The 19,730-nt window shown below is 38.7% G+C and overlaps 1 protein-coding gene across 2 annotated transcripts in view; it reads left to right on the forward strand.

Moving 5' to 3' along the window:
- The window catches only part of AATF (apoptosis antagonizing transcription factor), a 99,920-nt gene that overhangs the window by 63,463 nt on the left and 16,727 nt on the right, over positions 1–19,730 (forward strand). Inside the window, exons 9-11 of one of the 2 annotated variants that reach the window (XM_032428592.1) lie at positions 1,909–1,976; positions 3,827–3,907; positions 12,695–12,766. In XM_032428592.1, the coding sequence (XP_032284483.1) occupies positions 1,909–1,976; positions 3,827–3,907; positions 12,695–12,766 (221 nt within the window). The remainder of the gene's footprint in view (positions 1–1,908; positions 1,977–3,826; positions 3,908–12,694; positions 12,767–19,730) is intronic. The other variant, XM_032428593.1, reaches the window with a different exon arrangement.

A 19,730-nucleotide genomic window follows, 5' to 3' on the forward strand; every position in this document is an offset into this window, starting at 1 on the left:
TTCTGTGGCTGGAACAAGGTAAGGGCAATGAGATGCAGCCACTCCATTGTTTCCCGTCCCTTTTTGTATTTTCTTTTTCTTCTCTTTCTTCTGTTTTTCTTCTCCACCTCTCCCCCCTCCCCCCCCCCCCCCCCCCGGCCCCCGCCATGCTTCTGACAGAACATTGACTGGGAACCAGGAGCCCATTTTGGCTCAGCCTTCAGGGCAGCTGTTTACAGAGGAGCAGGGCTACACGGGTTTACTGTGTTGTTTGTCTGTGTAACACTGGATTTGGATCTTGTATTTAGCTGCCAGAAGTGACTGTGATGAAGTAGCAGAGATAAACTGATAGATTGGCTGCCAGAAAGATGTTGGGAATCAATCAGATAAACAGGGTAGAGAAATAGCTGGCTGTTTTCTAGTGATAATAAACCAGTGGCCTCTGGTCCCCGCATTTTTAAACGTAATTGCTGTAGTAATAATGTCCAAAATAAGCAAATGAAGAAACATCATAGGAGGGTTTTTAATTGCGATTGAGATACCCTTTTCCCTTTTGCAATAAAGATTCATCTTATATGGAAATGAACATTTCTGTAAATTTGTTGTAGTTCTTCCAGTGCCTACTTACATAAACAAATGAAAATTAGAGAGTGAACTACTTTCATAGGAATTTATTCTTCCTTCTCTATTCTCCCACAGACTTCAGCTGTTTAATTTGGTGAAATACAGCAATACAGATTGCTACCATGCCTCACCTACAAAATCATTACCTTTTTTTTGTGAAGAAACAAGTTTTAAAGTCAAATCTGTATTATTGACAGATGATGAGCAGGATTATTTTAGTGTCTCCCCTTAGAGTTCTCTCAGAAGACTTTTGGGATTTTAATCTCTGTTGCTATTTCCCTGCCCAAAGCACTTGTATGGGAGAGATGTATCCAGTTTTATTATCATAATTTAAAACTCTCTTCCTTTAATGTTTAACCTTTCTTTATTTTTAAGCAGGCTCCACACCCAACGTGGGGCTCAAACTCACGACCCTGAGATCAAGAGTCACATGCTCTACCGACTGAGCCAGCCAGGCACCCCTACCTAATGTTTAACTTCTAAACATTACTTCTCTTCACCAAGGACTTTAAGATCCAGTGCAAATTCTTAAGTCTGTGTAAAAGGTATAGATTTACACTCTGGTCGTATGCAGTGGACCGCCCAGGACTAAGAGGAGAGTAGGAGAGTAATTCAGAGTGCCCATGGAGTTCGTTGTATGGGAAGAGAGACTGGTTCTCTCTGTTGTATTTGCAGCACACACATATGATTTCTGTCAGGATCCCTTTTAAAATTGTCGTGGCTGTGAATGTGTTGGTGTCATACGTGGTTAAATCTCTTCATAGTAAGCATGGTGGAGTACCAGCCATGGAAAGCAAGAGAATGAAGTTCACACTTTTAATTATATGTAATAAAGGCTTTTGCCTGAGGAAGACCTTCCTGACAATTGGAGGTTATAGGTCAGAAGTTAACCATGTACCATTATCCTATTGGTGAGAAGCTGATGCATTTTCCTTTTTGCCATACAGCCTTTCCCACCTGACCTTTTAAAGATTCTCCAATGGTATCGATGAGGTGGACAAAACTAATCATAAAAACAGTGAAGGGAATGTTGCACACTCATTGATCCATTTGAAATGAACTGCAGTACAATAAGTCTTCCAAATGGACTTCTGTTCTCAGCTATTGCTATAGCCACCTTTTTAAAGATATATAAATATGAAAGGGTTAATGGGAATTCAGTCATGCTCTTGTCACTGGGTTGTCCCTTATTGATTGTAGTTTTAGAGCTGTCACTATGCCATTCAGAATTCCTCCTGTGCCCTTTTAAAGTCACTTGGTGCTGGGAGATGATAAATAAATCAGTTGCTTTCCTTTTTCCCATAGCTCCTTCGAGAACTCATAGAACGGAAGACCAGCTCCTTGGATCCCAATGATCAGGTGGCCATGGGAAGGTAATTTAGATATGGCTTTCTCTTCATGAAAGCAGCCTATATAATAATTTCTCCCTTTGAGTCCCCTTAATTCTGCCTCAAAGGCAGTGATTGGTCCCGTAATTATAAAAGTTAAGCAACAACAACAAAAAAAGTTAAGACAATAAGAGCTAGAAAGACAAGGTGATGGAAATCCTAACTGTTTACCCTACACCTTGCCTTAAGTGCAGTTGAATAAGAGATTATAAAACACCTCTATGTCTTTGTTTTAGAGTTTGTTTTTCAAAGTCCTTCTTATGCTCTTTGCTTTCTGATTTGGGCTATGATTGTATCTGTATCAATCTCTGACCACTGGATAAAAAGCAACCACCGCAATGTGTCTCTCAGCTGTCCGAATGTGGCACGGGGCACAACAGGTTCCTTGCTCATAGTTGAATCTGCTTTGTTTGAGTCTGCCCTAATTTAGACCTGCACCCCTTCAGTAAAAGCCTCGGCACAATTAGAAGTGGAACGTGGCAGCATTACCCAGATGTCAGGGTAGAATGTAAAGTAGTGAAGGAAGGCTCTTGTGTGTATGCTTCCTCCTGTGGTTGGAAAATAAAAAGGGCATTTAGAGTGCTACCTAATGAACAGTGTACATGTAAATAGCCATGAGCCATACTTTGCAAAAGCATGAAAGGAAACAAAAGCTGCAAGTGCCAGAATGGGATTGCGGGCAAAGCGGCATTCTGAGAACGCAATGAAAAATTTGTGTTGATGAAATAATTTTATTTGAGTAAAACATTATTTGGGTTTTAGGATAGGATATTGTTGATATTTTGTGTATCTCTGGAATGCAATAGAGAACTGTTCACTATAAATTTAATGTGATATAGCAAATTGCATTTAAGTGGTGATTATATTGTACATTTATCTGGCTTTACAATAAAATAGATTATGGTAATTAAGATTATATTAAGATTACAGTAATTGGATTTCCCTAGATTATTTTTTTTCTGATGTTGAGTTTTCGTTGTCTAAGTCAGGTAAGATGACTAGCTGCTGCTGTTTCTCCTTTTTTTCACATTTGTTCATATGAGGAATTTATGAAGATTTTTCTTAGCTAGTATCCATTATTTGAAAAATTAATTCCTTTTCATCTAAAATGACTGCAGAATATATGAATCTTGTTTGGATCCTGATTCAAACAAACTAACTGTAAAAGTGAGATGATCTGGGAAATTTGAAGACTGACTCAGTATTTGGTAGTAAAGAATTACTGGTAACTTTTTTGTAGGTGTGACAATCGTATTGAGACTATATTGGGAAAGAACCCTTACCTCTCAGCAGCACATTCTTAAATACTACAGATGAAATGAAAATTAAATAAATAAAATGGCCGCAAAACTAATGTCAGTAGTGGATAATTATAAAAAATTAGCAAACATTGGAAAGTGCCAGAAAAAGCACTTCGGTGTTAACAAAGGGAAAATTGAAGGAATCCTGTATTCAAACCGAACAGCAGTTTTAATATTAACAATAGAACATCCTGCACAGCTAAAACGTTGAAAGCAAACCCAAACAGCTCTACTCAGTTTGCTGGCTTTTCCTGTGGACTGCGAGATTTAGTGCCTGTCACAGCAACTCTAGATACTAAGGAGCATTGTTAACCAAATTCGCTGTAGAATTTCCCAGCTGCTATTTGTTTTTTTTACCATTGCACAGATCCTTTTCAATTGATTAGTCGCTTTGGCCCCAGACTATCTTGAGGAACTTGATGTGGGTTGATGATGTCTTTCTGCAGGGTTGTTAGTGAGAAAAATTCCAATTTGTCAATAGGTATAACTATTTCTGTTAGTGATGATGCATAACATTGCTTGTGAATTTCCCAGGCAGTGGCTTGCGATCCAGAAGTTACGAAGCAAAATCCACAAGAAAGTAGATAGGAAAGCCAGCAAAGGAAGGAAACTCCGGTGAGTTACTTTTTAGAAAAGATTTTAACATGTTACAGCTCTTATATTTTGGCTGTTATGTCAATTCTCTATTTCTTCTGATGATTCTGTTTTTAAGGATCAGAAAAATAGGGGCGCCTGGGTGGCTCACATGGTTAAGCGTCTGCCTTCGGCTCAGGTCATGATTCCAGGGTCCTGGGATCGAGCCCCACATTGGGCTCCCTGCTTGGCGGGGAGCCTGCTTCTCCCTCACCCTCCTACTGTTCCCCGAGTTTGTGTTCTCTTGCTCTCTCTGTCAAATAAATAAATAAAATCTTAAAAAAAAAAAAAAAATCTTTCTTTTTAAGGATCAGAAAAATAACGATAATAATATCTGTGGCTTTTGGGGGACTCAATTTTTCTTACTCTAAAATGGAAATACTATAGTTTCAGTTCCTTTTTGTTCTGCTGTTGTAAGAGGATGGGTTAAATAACACCTGCATTTTCGTGAAAGAGAAATAAGAAGAAAATAAGATGGTTTAAATTGTCTTAGTTTTTTTTTTCTGGTTTTTTTTTTCCTAGAGCGAGAGAAGGTGGGAGTGGGGAGGGAGAGGGAGAGAGAATGCTAAGCAGGCTCCACGCCCAGCCTGGAGCCCGATGCTGGGCTCGATCTCACGACCCTGAGACCACAACCTGAGCTGAAATCAAGAGTCGGATGCTCAACTGACCGAGCTACCCAGGAACCCTGAAATCGTCCTAGTTTTAAAAAGCAATTTCTACAGAACAATATAACAATTTTACTTTGGATGCCTATTTAAAATAGGATTATATTGGTCCATTTTCATGAGGCCATACATGTACATGCTATGCTAAGAAGATATAAATGAAGGATTCCAGAGAATGTTAACAATGTGCTTAAATGAGATGAGAAATACAATTTTTTTTAAGACTTTATTTTTAAGCAATCTCTTCACCCAACATGGGGCTCAAACTTACAACCCCGAGATCAAGAGTCGCACACTCCACCGACTGAGCCAGCCAGGCGCCCAGAGAAATATAATTTTTATGAGAAAACAGATTTCTGACTATAGGAAAACCCTCAATCCTGTGTGAGTATTATGTGTGGTGTACAGATAGATAATATTTTATTATATGTCTGTTATGTAATATCATTTGCACAAAGCCTCCATGTCAAAGAAACTACTTATAATTGAGGTGCACGTGAAAAAAAAAAAAATCTTAAGCTCATTGTGTTAGGACACTTTAGACGGATAGCTAATTCCACATCCTATTAGAGCCTACCTGTCATTGAATTCCCTTTAGACAAATGTGGATCTGCCTCATACTTAAGTAACTTCAGAGAAGCAGATTTCACAACTGCTTTAATTAACCTGTTTTTGTTTTTAACAAACTCACCAAGAAATGTGTATTTCTCTCTTAACTTTGCAGAAGTGCAAAGCAGCTTTTCACCATATTTTTATGCAAAGTCACTTTCTTAAATCTCAGGTTAAATTGTTATAATTTGTTTAACTTTTTTCATATTTGGAATTTCCAAGTCTTCATACTTCTCCAGGTTTGTTTTTAGTGGGATGGTTAAGAGCATAGACTTGAGAGCCAAACTTACTCTTTAATGTTGAGATGATTTTTCTCCAGTGCTGTGTTTTTAAAATTGTGGCTTTATGAGACGATAAATGTTCTCTAGAGGGAGGACCCTGGAATCCTGGGAGGCTTGGGTTCAAATTCTGGCTCTGTCTGGCTGTATGATTTTGGTTGTTCTTTTATCTCTGTAGCTCACTTTTCTCATTTACAAAGTAGCGATAATAATCCCTACTTGATAGATTTGGTTTGAGGATTAAAATGATGTGTAAATGTCTGGTACGTAGTAAGCATTCGAAAGTATTAATTTCCGGGGCGCCTGGGTGGCTCAGTCGTTAAGCGGCTGCCTTCGGCTCAGGACATGATCCCAGGGTCCTGGGATCGAGCCCCGCATCGGGCTCTCTGCTCAGCGGGAAGCCTGCTTCTCCCTCTCCCACTCCCCCTGCTTGTGTTCCCTCTCTCACTGTGTCTCTGTCAAATAAATAAATAAAATCTTTAAAAGAAAAAAAAAAAGCAAGTATTAATTTCCTTGGCTTCTCTTGTGTTTACCTATTGGTATTGCTGTTGCAAAGATACCATCTTCAAAAGAATTGAGAGAGGAGAAAATCCCTTTTCTACATTATTGTTACGAATTTTGTCTTGGGACAAGTAGTTATATGTGTGTGCCCCTGGAGGGCAAGAATTGTGCTCCCTTATTTTTTAAGACAATTCCAACCTTACATTAGTCAGCCAGAAGATGTTTTTGAATGATTATGTCATTAAAACTAACATGCTCACCAGGTAAGGAGAAATGGCTATAACCTTAAACATAAAACAGTGTTAGAAGTCTGGGTGAGTGTTGGAAAAGTGAGTACTTTTCTAGCATGGCAGATAACTTAGGAGGACATGAGTCTGTTGTTTCCCAAATCAAAATATACTTATCATGGTTATTATTTATTAAGTTGAAAGAAAAAAAACAGGATTTTGTTTTAATAGCAAGTGTTTTTCTTATATTAATTTATTAAACTAACTTCATTAAACTGTTCATTAGAGGTATGGTCACTGCAAGTATATACATCTGGTTTTGTAGCATTTTGATAGTGATTTAGATTCACACATGCCCATAAAACCAGAGGCATTTAAAGTCTTATTCTGGCAACAGGCAAGTGAGAGACATTCTATTTAAATGGGACTAAACATTAAAATGTAAGATGTGGTTAATTAAAATTTAAAAAGGAGGGGCGCCTGGGTGGCTTAGTCAGTTGAGCTTCTGACTCTTGATTTCTGCTGGGCTCATGATCTCGTGGGTTGTGGGATTGGGCCCCGAATCGGGCTCCCTGGTCAGAGGGGAATCTGCTTGGGATTCTCCCCCTCTGCCCCTCCTCCCTGCTCATTCTCTCTCTCTCAGATAAATCAATCAATCTTCTGAAGTTCTAGGAACCGTATTAGGTGCCAGTTAAGACCCACTCTGCCCTTGAGGAGTATTGTCCTCAGGAGAGGATGGCAGTGGGCGCCTGGGGTGCTCAGTTGGTTAAGTGTCAGACTCTTGACTTTGGCTCAGGTCATGATCTCAAGGTTGTGAGATCGGACCCCCATGTTGGGCTCCATGCTAGGTGTGGATCTTGCTTAAGATTCTCTCTCCCTGGGGCGCCTGGGTGGCTCAGTCGTTAAGCGTCTGCCTTCGGCTCAGGTCATGATCCCAGGGTCCTGGGATCGAGCCCCGCATCGGGCTCCCTGCTCGGTGGGAAGCCTGCTTCTCCCTCTCCCAGTCCCCCTGCTTGTGTTCCCTCTTTCGCTCTCTCTCTCTCTCTGTCAAATAAATAAATAAAATCTTAAAAAAAAAATAAAATGGTCTGAGGACAGCTGCCAAATTCTTAAAAAAAAAAAAAAAAGATTCTCTCTCCCTTTCCCTCTACAGCCCCCTCCCCATTTGCCCATGTGTGCTCTCTTTCTCTTTAAAAAAAAAAAGGAGAGGCTAGCAAGCAATAAGCAGACAGTGATGCTGTGTGGGAAGTGCTGTGGTGGAGGTCCTCCTGGTGGAGGGGTCACCTGAGTGCCCTTGAGGGAGTGCAGGCTGCTCAGGAAGACTTCGTCTAAGACACCATCCACACTCCACACTGAGCAGACTAGGAGAGTCAGCCCAGCGAAAGGCCAAAGAGAATAACGTTTGCAAAAACACAGACTTGAGAGTGTACATGGCCATTTTGGGAACTGTAATTTAATTTGTTTTGGCAGAAACTTAAAGTGAATGGGGGAATGGCAGGAGATGAGGCTGTATGGGTAGGTGAGTGCTAGGTCGTGGCCATGCTAAGAATTTGGACTTTATTTTGTAGACTGTAGTGAGTTATGGAAAAACAAAGGAAGACTGAGGAACTGTCACAGAGTGAAGGAGACTGAGGAGACATCGCAAGTAGGTACAGTTTGGGGTTCTAGATTGGATCTTGGAAAAGAAAAAGGACACTAGGGTAAAAACGGGTGAAATTTGAAAGCTGTATAATTTGGGTAGTAGTATTGTACCGGGGTTAATTTCCTGATTTTGATCATTGCGCTATGTTTATGTAAATTGTTAACTTTGAGGAAGCTGGGCAAGGGTATGCATGAACTTTTTTTTTTTTTAATTTTTTTTTTTAAGATTTTATTTATTTGTGAGAGAGAGAATGAGAGACAGAGAGCATGAGAGGGAGGAGGGTCAGAGGGAGAAGCAGACTCCCTGCTGAGCAGGGAGCCCGATGTGGGACTCGATCCTGGGACTCCAGGATCATGACCTGAGCCGAAGGCAGTCGCTTAACCAACTAAGCCACCCAGGCGCCCTGAACTCTCTCTTTTATGCAGTTCTACGAGACTAAAATTACTACAAATTAATTATTGAATTAAAAAGTTTGGGCCTGGGGCGCCTGGGTGGCTCAGTCAGTTGAGTGTCTCTTGATTTTGGCTCAGGTCATGATCTCGGGGTTTTGAGATGGAGCCCCACATTGGCTGTGTGCTGAGCATGGAGCCTGCCTGGGATTCTCCCTCTCTCTCTCTCTCTCCCTCCCTCCCTCCCCCCAAAAAAAGTTTGGGGCTCCACACTGGGCTTGGAGCCTACATTAAAAAAAAAAAAAGTTTTAAAAAAAGGTCATATGTTTTGCATTGTTTTGCAGTTTTGTTGTCCATATTCACCTGGCTTTCCTGTGACCATGAATGTGAGGGATGTGGTCAGAATCAGAGAGTGATCTTTATTAATAGCAATAGTGATAACATTTATAAAACTCTCACTGTCAGGCACTGCTAAGCAGTTTACGTGCAGAGAGAACAAAAACCACAGACTCTGGAGCTTCCCTGTCTAGGTTTGAAGCCTGACTCTTTAACTTACCCACCTGGAGACCTTGGGCAAGGTAGCTTACGTCTGTGCTTCCGTTTCCTCAGCTGTGAAACACATATATTCATAAAAGTCACATCTCGGAGGGTTGATATCAGATTAGATGAGCTGATTCCTGTGAAGTGCTTTGAGAAGAGAAGTAACTCACACAGCCTGTACAGAGTTAGGATTTGAGCTAATTGGTCTGATTGCAGAGCCCGTGCTTCTGACCTGTGGCCTCTTTTGTTTCTCTGGGCAGGACTTACTGGCCTCTGCAGGCCCCAGAATGACATGTTGCATACTTTAGTGTTCTGCCCCAAAGGATTAAACAAGTGGCCAGGCTAGATGAAAATATTATAAATAACTTCCTTAAGTGAGACCTCAAGAAGAGCTGGTAGGTATGCCAGCCGTCATCACCGATGCTGGGTTCCACTAGTGAGCAAGTTCTGCTCTTTGTTTGCAATAGAGTTGAAAAAAGGTTTCCAGAAATGTCATAGCAGAGATGACGTTAGTTTAAATGATAGCAGGTTAATGGCATCAGCCTGGTCAGACTGGACATGGCAGCTTGTTAGTTGGATGCTTGAAAATAATTTATTTAAAAAAAAAGGAATATTGTCCCGCATCGGGCTCCCTGCTCAGCGGGCAGTCTGCTTCTCCCTCTGACCCTCCCCTTCTCATGTGCTCTCTCTCTCTCTCTCTCTCAAGTAAATAAATAAAATCTTTAAAAAAAATAATAAAAATAAATAAAAATAAATTAAAAAAAGGAATATTTGGGTTTGGGGAAATAATTATAACTGTTGATTATTAGTATTTTTACTCAGCATTATATTTAAGTAGATTTGATCATGATTTAATCAGAATTCATAATGTAAGTGAATTAAATTCAGGCTTTTACACAGGATGTCTTACTGTGTTTGTCTGTTCTTCTGCAGCAAAATGACATTTATCTTTTCTTAGTATGGTTGTTAAAAGGTATTTTAATACTAAAACATGCATCCATCCTCAGCAGCACTGAGATTAGATGAAATCTATTGCATTAAATACACATTACTAAATCGTCTTTAATGTGATTACTTCTTAAAAGTCTGTCTTTTGTCATGCTGTTAATAGTTATTGAATATATTGTATTATAATGTAAAGGTATTCCACAGAGCAGCACCGTCCAATAAAAACAGGCATTACATATGTAATGTTAAATGTTCTAGTGGCCACATTTCAAAAGTAAAAGGAATCAGGTGGATTTAATAATATATTTCATTAGGGGTGCCTGGGTGGCTCAGTCGGTTAAGTGTCTGCCTTTGGCTCAGGTCATGATCCCAGGGTCCTGGGATCGAGCCCTGCATCAGACCCCCTGCTCTTTGGGGAATCTGCTTCTCCCTCTACCCTTCCCCCTCTGCTCATCATCCCTCTTTCACTCTCTCTCTCTCAAATAAATAAATAAAATCTTGAAAAAATATTTTATTTAACCCAATATATCAAAAATATTATTACCCAATATTTCAACAATTTATTATTTTAAAATTATTAATGGTATATTTTACATTCTTTTTTTTAATCTTGAGTCTTCAAAATCTGGTGCACTTCTCATTTTGGCACATCCGCAGCAGTCAGACCAGCCACGGTTTCAAGGGCTTACGTAACCGCGTGTGGCCAGTGACTACTGAATTGGACAATACAGCTGTGGAGTAGAGCTCATAGTCTTTGTCCAGAGAGTGGATTAAACCTCTCTTTGGAGACAGCCAAGAATAGTATTCCTTTTTTCAGATGGACACCAAAGTTTGGTGAAGCCTAAAGACATTAAAATGCATTTATTAATAATATTTATGTTTTATACTTAAGTAAGAAGGTTATGTGAATATTTATATTCTCATATATTAACATAACCTTTGAGAGGGTATTTTGGTTCAGTCTTTCAATTTTCAATATGTGTGCCTTTTGATTCACCAGCAATTTCACATTTCAAAATTTATCCCGAAGAAATATGTGAACAAATATGCTATAATTTATGTATAAGAATCTTCACTTTAACACTGTTTAGTATGGTTTTTAAAGGGGAGCAGTCTATATAAATGCCCATTAATAGATTAAATAAATTATAATATATTGACACAATGGAATATTTTGCAACTATGAAAAAAATAGAATATGACTTGGTTCAGTGGGAAAAAGTATAATGTAGAATATTAAGTATATTACAGTCTCCCTTTTATGTGAAAAGTGTGTTGTTTATATTGGTCTTACATATGGAAAATGCTACAGCCACACTTAAGAGTTTTCGTTAACAGTGATTATTTCTGGGGGATAAGACTGCAGATGGCTTATCAGTTTTCTATACATTTTTGTATTTGAATCATTTTTATAAGAATTATATATTACTTTCTATAATTAGGAGGTAGCAGACATTTAAAAAAACAAGTACGCACAGAGATTTTGTTTTTGCATGTTATGAAACATGAAGAATGGGAAGCAATAATAAATGTTCAAAAATGTATTATAGTATTCCCGCTCCTGGGATTGTATATAGCTACCCAGATATTGTTATGGGACAATGCTTACAATGCAAAGTGAAAAAAAGAGAATACAAAATTGTGTGTGTGTGTGTGTGTGTGTGTGTGTGTGTAAATAACAGGATGACTATGAAACACAGACATAACTAATCAATGTTAACAGCTCTCTGTAGGTGAGGGACGATGCATTTTGTGTGTGTGCTTTGTTGGTTTTTTTCCATATTTTCTATAATGAATTTATACTTTTTCCATTACTCTTATAATGGGGAAAATCTCATCACTATTATTATTGTAAGATTCATTTGTTAAAAAAAGAATGAAATTTGGGAGGCTTAGCTCTGGGTGGTACCATAGGGAATCAAATTACTCGATATGTGTAAAAATGTTTGTAATACTGTAAAGCTAGTATTATGTACATGAAAATACCATATTTTTGTTTTGTTTTGCCCAAGTAGAATTTTGTGGGTTTTTTTTTAAAGATTTTATTTATTTTTTAAGTAATCTCTGCCCTCAGCATGGGGCTCAAACTTAACAACCGGGAGATCAAGAGTCACGTGATCTTCTGACTGAGCCAGCCAGGCGACCCCCAGTAGAGTTTTTTTGGTTAGAATTTTATAATATGCATATTGTCATACAGCCTCTTCTATTATAATGAACAGAAAGGGCTACCTCCTGTGAATTCTCTTTGGTATAATTTTGTCTGTATAAGGTCATATAGTTGTTCAGCTCCTTTCATCAGAGGATCTCAAAGCACTTTGTACAAAAATACCCTTTTTTTTTCTGTTGGTGGGAAATGGAAGTGATATAATTTAAATTTCCATAACACCATGACTAAGGATCAAACTTGTTATGTACTCAGATGTACTCATTCATTTAAAGATGGGTGAAATGAAAGACTGGATCTAGTGAATAGAGATGATGTGGAATTCTAGAAGCCTTTTCTGACTCAGGGAACCAGTGCTAATGAGTGATGGTGGTGTGAGGCATTTCATTTGGGTTTCTACCACTACTGTGCTTACTACCTACTAGTAATGACACTGAAAAATGATTAAGATGTACTTAGAGGAGGAAAATGGGGTACTCAAGTCCTCCTCTTCTGTCTGGAGTAGTGTTTAAGGGTTAGTATATTGCTCAAGGGCACAAGTGTGTCTACTCTTTTTTGAGACTATGATGTAAATGGATCTACTGTCATTTACAATGCATTGTTATGAGACTTTTTTCCTGTAATATTAAGGAAAAAGAGGGAAATACATTTGTGATTAGTGTGTGCCTATGAATTGTTCTCCATTCCGCTCAGGAGTCACATGCTCCTGTGATCAGTTCTGGAGTTTGTTAACTCATGGAATGTGTTTCCTTTTCTAGGTTAATAGTTACTAATGTCGCTGCCTGTTTGTTTCCTGCTTTATTTAGGTTTCATGTCCTCAGCAAGCTACTGAGCTTCATGGCACCTATTGACCATACTACAATGAATGATGATGCCAGGTGAGTAATAGATTAATTATGTGTCTCAAATGGCTCCATGACAGCCTGATATTGACCTGTTCTACAGCCTGTCCATTTCTTCTTATCAGTTAACCATTTGTCATTGGCATCATAGCAAGGGTCCTTGTCACATTTCTTCACCCCATAATTACTGTAGAACCAAACCAAAATTTCCGTAATTTTGTAATTTCAGTGCTGCCTCTGGTGGGTTTTTTTTTTTTTTTTCCTGTTTTGTTTTTAACTTTAGCTACTTGCCTAGCACATCTGGGCTTTTCTCTAGAACAGAAAGGTGGGTCAGGACAGCACATGTGCTTGCTTTCTGTGGCTGGGGGTTTTGTGTGTATTCTCTCCTTTTTAAAAATGTCTTTAGAGACTGCTCTAGAGATGTGCATTATGTTGTGTTTGTTCAGGCTGCTGTTGAGGATTTTTTGTGTGTGTGTATTTTTATAAAAGAAGTACATGCTCATTTTATAAACTGAAACAAGATAGAAATGTATGCAAACAATGTATCCTTATAATATTATAATTAATAGATAGCCATTTTTTAAAGACTCATTCCTTCTATATTAGCTAGCGTTCTACTATATTGTAGTATTTCTATATTACTTATTTAGCCATATTCCTTCCCTTTCACTTATTTGCCATTCATTTATTCATTTATATCAGTATGAACTCATGCTTTCCTATTTTATCCAATGAATTATAACCTATTACTGTCATTATTTTTTATTTGAAGTTGTTCCACGTTAATGGAAGCCCTTTCAAGCTGGCTTTTGTCCTCTTGAGATGTCCCCATTCCTTGAATATGTTCTTACTTTCTGGCATAATGGGGTGTTCTAGGCTTATCTTAAACTTTCCTTGTTCCAGCCCTAGAGTCAGTCTTCCTCCAAGGAGCCCTGATTCTTTTTTGTGGATTGTGGTGTTTAGAAACCAAGATCTGTGTGCTAAGGGTGTTCATTGTCACTGGGTTTCACTGTTCCTGGGCTCTCTTCAGTGTAGGGAGCTAGGAGATGTGTGTGTGTAAATATATACACATGTAGGAGACAGCCACTTGTGTAGCATCTCTGAATGTTTCCTTTCAGTCTTTTTTTCCCCCAATTTTCCTAAACATTTTATTTATTTATTTATTTATTTATTCGTAATCTTTGCACCCAACGTGGAGCTCGAACTCGTGACCCTGAGGTCAAGGGTCACATGCTCCACTGACTGAGCCAGCCAGGCACCCCTCCTTTTAGTCTTTATGAGTTTCCTTTGAGAATGTTCTTGTTTTTCTTTAGAATATAATTAAAATTATATTCTATTGTGAATTTTTTCTTTAAATATTTTGTATACTACATTCAAAAATTTTTAATGACTGTATAATATTTTTATATTGCTTATTTAAGTCATTCACTAATTGTTGGACATTTAAATGATTTTAATTATTGTAAATAATGCTGTGGTAGACATTTGTAACCATAAATCTTTACCAAGCGAAATTATTGGTCCTAGGGTAAGCACATAAGGGTTTTGCCAGCTTTATGTTTCAAAGTACACTTAACCTTTTTATTTGAGAGTATTTTGTTTGCTATTAAACCTCATGAGATTTTCTATCCTGGCCTAAAAAGTAGTAGATCTGCAAATTGAGGTGAACACAATTATTACTTACTTTTTGTTTGCTTTTGTTCAGTACTTTGAGTACAAAAGAGCTTATGTATGTAGTTCTTATGTAGTTCTGAGTCTACTCAGAACTTTGTGACTTCACATGCTCTCCTGTGCTTTGCAAGTGAATGCCTTCGTCTGGCTGGGGTTTTTTGTTTGTTTCCACTTATTTCTGGATCTAGTCTGTTTTTTTGAAATTACAGAGTAAATTGAGTGCAACTTAAAATTCCTGTCGGGACAACGTGGAAGATTGTATCAACAGGAAAGGAAAACTAGATGCTCAAAAACTAAAACAAACCCATTACGGAAACATTATTACCCCAGGCATAAAGTGTGAAACCCAGTATAATATTAGTGGCGTCTTTTGAATACAGTATTACTACTAGATCATTTAGAAACAACTTTTTGTCCTTCGTAGTTGGCATTTTTCTTGAATCACCTAATATCCCAGGGGCACTTAGTTTTCCTGAATCTTATTTATCACTTGTAATTTCTGAGGGTTGCTACCAAATGCTAGCCAAAGATGATTTGAAAATGACTGTATTATTTAGGATTATGTTGGACTTGGTCTGCAAGAATCTTAAAACCTGCCTACAGAGGCATAAGCAAATGAGTTTACGTTTCTGACAGAAAAAATTTAGGGGCAGCATGCAATTATTGGCAGTGGTTTTCCCTTCTCTTCTCAGTGATACAAGGGCCAGTTTCTCTTAGTCTTTCCCTTGTGGTCCCAAGATGGCAGCTGCAGTTTTAGCCATCAAACGTGTTCATGGCAGGAAGAAGAGAGGAAAGAAGTGGTGTCAGATCTGTCTGCTTTTGTTTATCAGAAAAGTAAAAGCTTCCCCAGAATCCCCTCCAAACGTCTTATATCTCATTAGTTAGAACTGTGCTACGTTGCTGCTTCAGGTAGAGCAGGCAAGGGAGAAGGGGTTGGGAATGTTTGTTGGGTAATAGTCCTTCTGGCATTCAGTGTTTGTGGGGGGGAATAAGGCTGTCCCTTGTAGACTGATTGCTTATTATCAGCATTGTTCTTCAGCTCGTTTAGCCCATTAACAAGGAATTTAATAAAAGTCTTGTAGCTGGAGAACTGAGCATGTGTTTTTACCACAGTGCACTCTATTCCCATTGTGTTTCCTAAGGAGAAGAGGCATTTATCCACATTACTGCTCGTGCTGCATAGTCTGAATAAGCCAGATTAACTGTGGGTAAAGGAACTGGGCATTAGCTTTCTCTGCTTCTCGTATCCAAATTCTCAGGGCAAAAGAAGGCAGTCGTAGCTTGACTTACTTCGTTTTTCTTTAGGTAATTCCATAACTGGTGACAATCTGCTACTGTACTATTTTGTCTCCTACTTTGTGTACCACAAAATATCACTGAGGAATTGGAAACTTTCATAGTTGTTAAAATATCAGTATCAGTGTATAGTACTTTTCCTCAAATGAATAGTTTTGGTTTTGCTAAGTTACAGATATGTCATTCTTGGTATGCATGTATGAATAGAGAATTTTTTTATGATTTTGAGATAGAGAAGGACTTTGTAAGCATGACACCAAGGCCAGAAGCCATAAGGAAAAATAATTAATAGATCTGACTACCTGAAAGTCACACTGAAAAAGACATCGAAAACAAAGTGATAAGTAAATGACAGGGACGCCTGGGTGGCTCAGTCGGTTAAGTGGCTGCCTTCGGCTCAGGTCATGATCCCAGGGTGCTGAGATTTAGTCCCACATTGGGCTCCCTGCTCAGCGGGGAGCCTGCTTCTCCCTCTGCCTGCCGCTCCCCCTGCTTGTGCTCGCTCGCGCTCTCTGACAAATAAATAAATAAAATCTTTAAAAAAAAAAAGTAGGTAAATGACAGACTGACAAGAGAAAGTTCAATATATGACATTTTTCTTTACTATGTAAAATACTATGTAAAGAGTTTTTACAAGTCTCTGAGAATCCCAGTAAAAATAATGGGCAAAGCATGTCAACAAGTAAACTTAGAAATCATAAAAAAAAGTCTCAAATAGCTAAGAAACAGACTGTCAACCTCATTAATCAAAGAAATGCAAATTAAAATGAGATTTCATTTTTTTCCCTATTAAATTATAAAACTTAAAAGATTGGTAACCTCCTGTGTTGATGGTGTGGGGAAACAGAGACTTCCATATACCATTGTTGGGAATGTATTTGGCAAAATGATTTTGGAGGGCTATTTGGCAATGTGTGTCAGAATTTTAAATGTATACTTAACTGATGACCTAGAAAAATCTACTTCTAGGAATTGACCTAAGGAAGTATAGCAAGTCAGCAAATATATTTGTATTAAGAATCTTTATAGTGTGTGTCAACTATACTTCAGTAAAAAAATAAATAAATATGATCTCGTGGGTTATGAGATTGAGCCCCACATCCGGCTCCATGCTCAGCAGGGAGTCTGCCTGAGGGATTCTCTCCCTCTGCCCTGCCCCCACTCTTCCCCCCCCCCCAAATGAATACATCTTAAAAAACTATTTAAAAATAAATAAATAAGTAAATAGGAAATATAGAACAAAACAAGAATCTTTTGCAACATGGTTTATAATGGGGGAAAATAAACAATCTGAATGACCTTCAATAAACAACTTGTTAAATAAATCACAGTAAATTCATTCAATGAAATTATAAACAGCTGTTGAAGGATGAAGTGGTGCTGTATAACATAATGTTCAGCTACGAAATACTATATTATAATCCACCTTTTGAGTAAATAGGTATGTATGATAGGAAAAAAAGTGATACCTTTATTTTTTTTAAGATTTTATTTATTTATTTGACAGAGAGAGACACAGCAAGAGAGGGAACACAAGCAGGGATAGTGGGAGAGGGAGAAGCAGGCTTCCCGTGGAGCAGGGAGCCCGATGCGGGGCTCGATCCCAGGACCCTGGGATCATGACCTCAGCCGAAGGCAGACGCCTAATGACTGAGTCATCCAGGTGCCCAAAGTGTTACCTTTAAAAAATCGATTATACTGGGCGCCTGGGTGGCTCGGTTGAGCGACTGCCTTCGGCTCAGGTCATGATCCTGGAGTCCCTGGATTGAGTCCCGCATCGGGCTCCCTGCTCAGCAGGGAGTCTGCTTCTCCCTCTGGCCCTCGCCCCTCTCATGTGCTCTCTCTCTCTCTCTCTCATTCTCTCTCTCAAATAAATAAATAAAATCTTTTAAATAAATAAATAGAATCTTAAAAAATTGATTATACTGTCAGATTTCCACGTTATTTTGTTAACTAGAAAAAGAAACCGTGCTTGTAACTTGATCCACTTATGTTTTGAAGATAGAGATTAAACAGGCATATATGTACACATATGTATGTATATGTTACAGTGGTTAGGGAAGTGTCTGGGAAGACCACACATCATAATATTTACAATGTTTACCTGTGGGGAAAGGAATGGCATGAGAGAGGGGGTGAGGGAGACTCAGTGTTTTACTTTTTATGCTTTTATTTTGGTCCAATCTTTTGCCATGAGAATGCATTCATAGAAGTTACATTTAAAAAAAAAAGTTACATTAAAAAGAAGCTCTGAAACAATGGGCATCAAACACCACATATTTGTTGCTGGGTGGAGGGGAATAGAAAACACATTTTACTTTCTAGTCTATGTATTTCCATAGTGTTCGAAATTTTTCTACAGTTAGCTTACACTGCCTTTTATCAACAGAAAAAAAAAGGACGTTTTCAATTTGAAAATTATATATATAATGTACCAAGGAAATGGGAAGGTGCTGATTATTTCTATATTGAAGTATATGAATGAAAGATGTCTTCCTTTTGGTTTCCGCCCTGTGGACCATATGGATAAAACTGGCTTTTTAGTACCGAACTAGTGTCTCTTCCCATTACCCTCTGCCCCCTTTTTTAATCGTGATAAAATACACATACATTTTCTAGCACTTTTGATTTCTTATTCCCAGCGGCAGCTCCACCTGTGGTTCCTACCTTAGCCAGGTCTGGAGAAAGAACCCTTTCTCTTTGTTCCTTGGTTCCAGTGTATTGTTCTACACGTGCCTAAATTCCCCAGTGCTTGGGTTTTTTTGGAGGAGAAGCGGGACAGAATCTGAGTGCTATTTACTCATTCTTGAATCCCCAGCTAAAATCATCCAATTTGAGCTAAAAAAAATTTGTACTTGGTCAAATTGAATTGTAACTGGAACATAGTGCTCATTAAGGGAGAGGATAGAAGAGATCTTTAACATGGGGTATTAAAATATCCTTAGTAGAGAGAGAAGTGCTATCTTTAAAAGGATCTTTAAAAAGGCAATGGCATCTTCATTTCGTTTCTCTTGTGATGTGGTCTGTGTAGTGTTATCTGTTTAATTTCTGCTGATATATATTCTTTTCTCATGCTAGGAATTTTCTTCAAGTGATCTATTTTTTTAAAAAACCTTTTACATGCAGAGTAGCCAGTTTGTGTCCCCATGTTACCACATTTCCCTTTGGGGGCACTTTGGATACTAATTTATGTGCTTTCAGGTTGCCCATGTTAGTGAAAGTCTCATGGAACCCCTGATACTTTATATGTGCTGGGCCAGTAGATCTTTACTCCATTAGGAGGTAGGCGGGTGGTTTCTGTTGCAGGCCTGCTGAACATCCCCAGTATTGAGAGAAAACCAAAGAAATCCTGCTTTGCCCATGTGTTACATGTTTGCATGCAAGGAAGGAGATTACCAGGAGCCTAAAGATGACCACTGACTGCCAAGCCCTTGATACTCTTGGCACGTGGCAGCTCAGCTCCAGAGTGGCTGCTGTTTGCCCTTTGGGGTCATCTTTGCTAAGAGGGCAAACTGTCGTGTGATACTATAGAGACAGGGTTATTAGTGGGCTAAGGGGGAGAAAAGGCTTGGTGTCTCTTTGGGAGAGAATCCCTCTAAGCATATTGTTACCACCAAGAACAGGTCAGTGTGATATTTACATGGTTAACAGGAGGATTGCTGTTTGCTTCTCTCAGGACTGAAGTTATTCTAAGCTTATCAACATTTTATTTTATTTTAAAGATTTTATTTATTTATTTGAGAGAGAGAGAATGAGAGAGAGCACATGAGAGGGGAGGGTCAGAGGGAGAAGCAGACTCCCTGCCGAGCAGGGAGCCTGATGCGGGACTCGATCCAGGGACTCCAGGATCATGACCTGAGCCGAAGGCAGTCGCTTAACCAACTGAGCCACCCAGGTGCCCCGCTTATCAACATTTTAGAAACAGAACTTACTTTACATGGTGTGAATCCCCTGGGGTACTATTAGAGCAGAGAAAGTCTGAAGTAATTCAGATGATTTCTTATTATGGTTCTAACCAAATGAAGAATTTGGA

The sequence above is a fragment of the Phoca vitulina genome, unplaced genomic scaffold (genome assembly GCF_004348235.1).
Source record: "Phoca vitulina isolate PV1807 unplaced genomic scaffold, GSC_HSeal_1.0 scaffold40, whole genome shotgun sequence".
Lineage (NCBI taxonomy): Eukaryota > Metazoa > Chordata > Mammalia > Carnivora > Phocidae > Phoca > Phoca vitulina.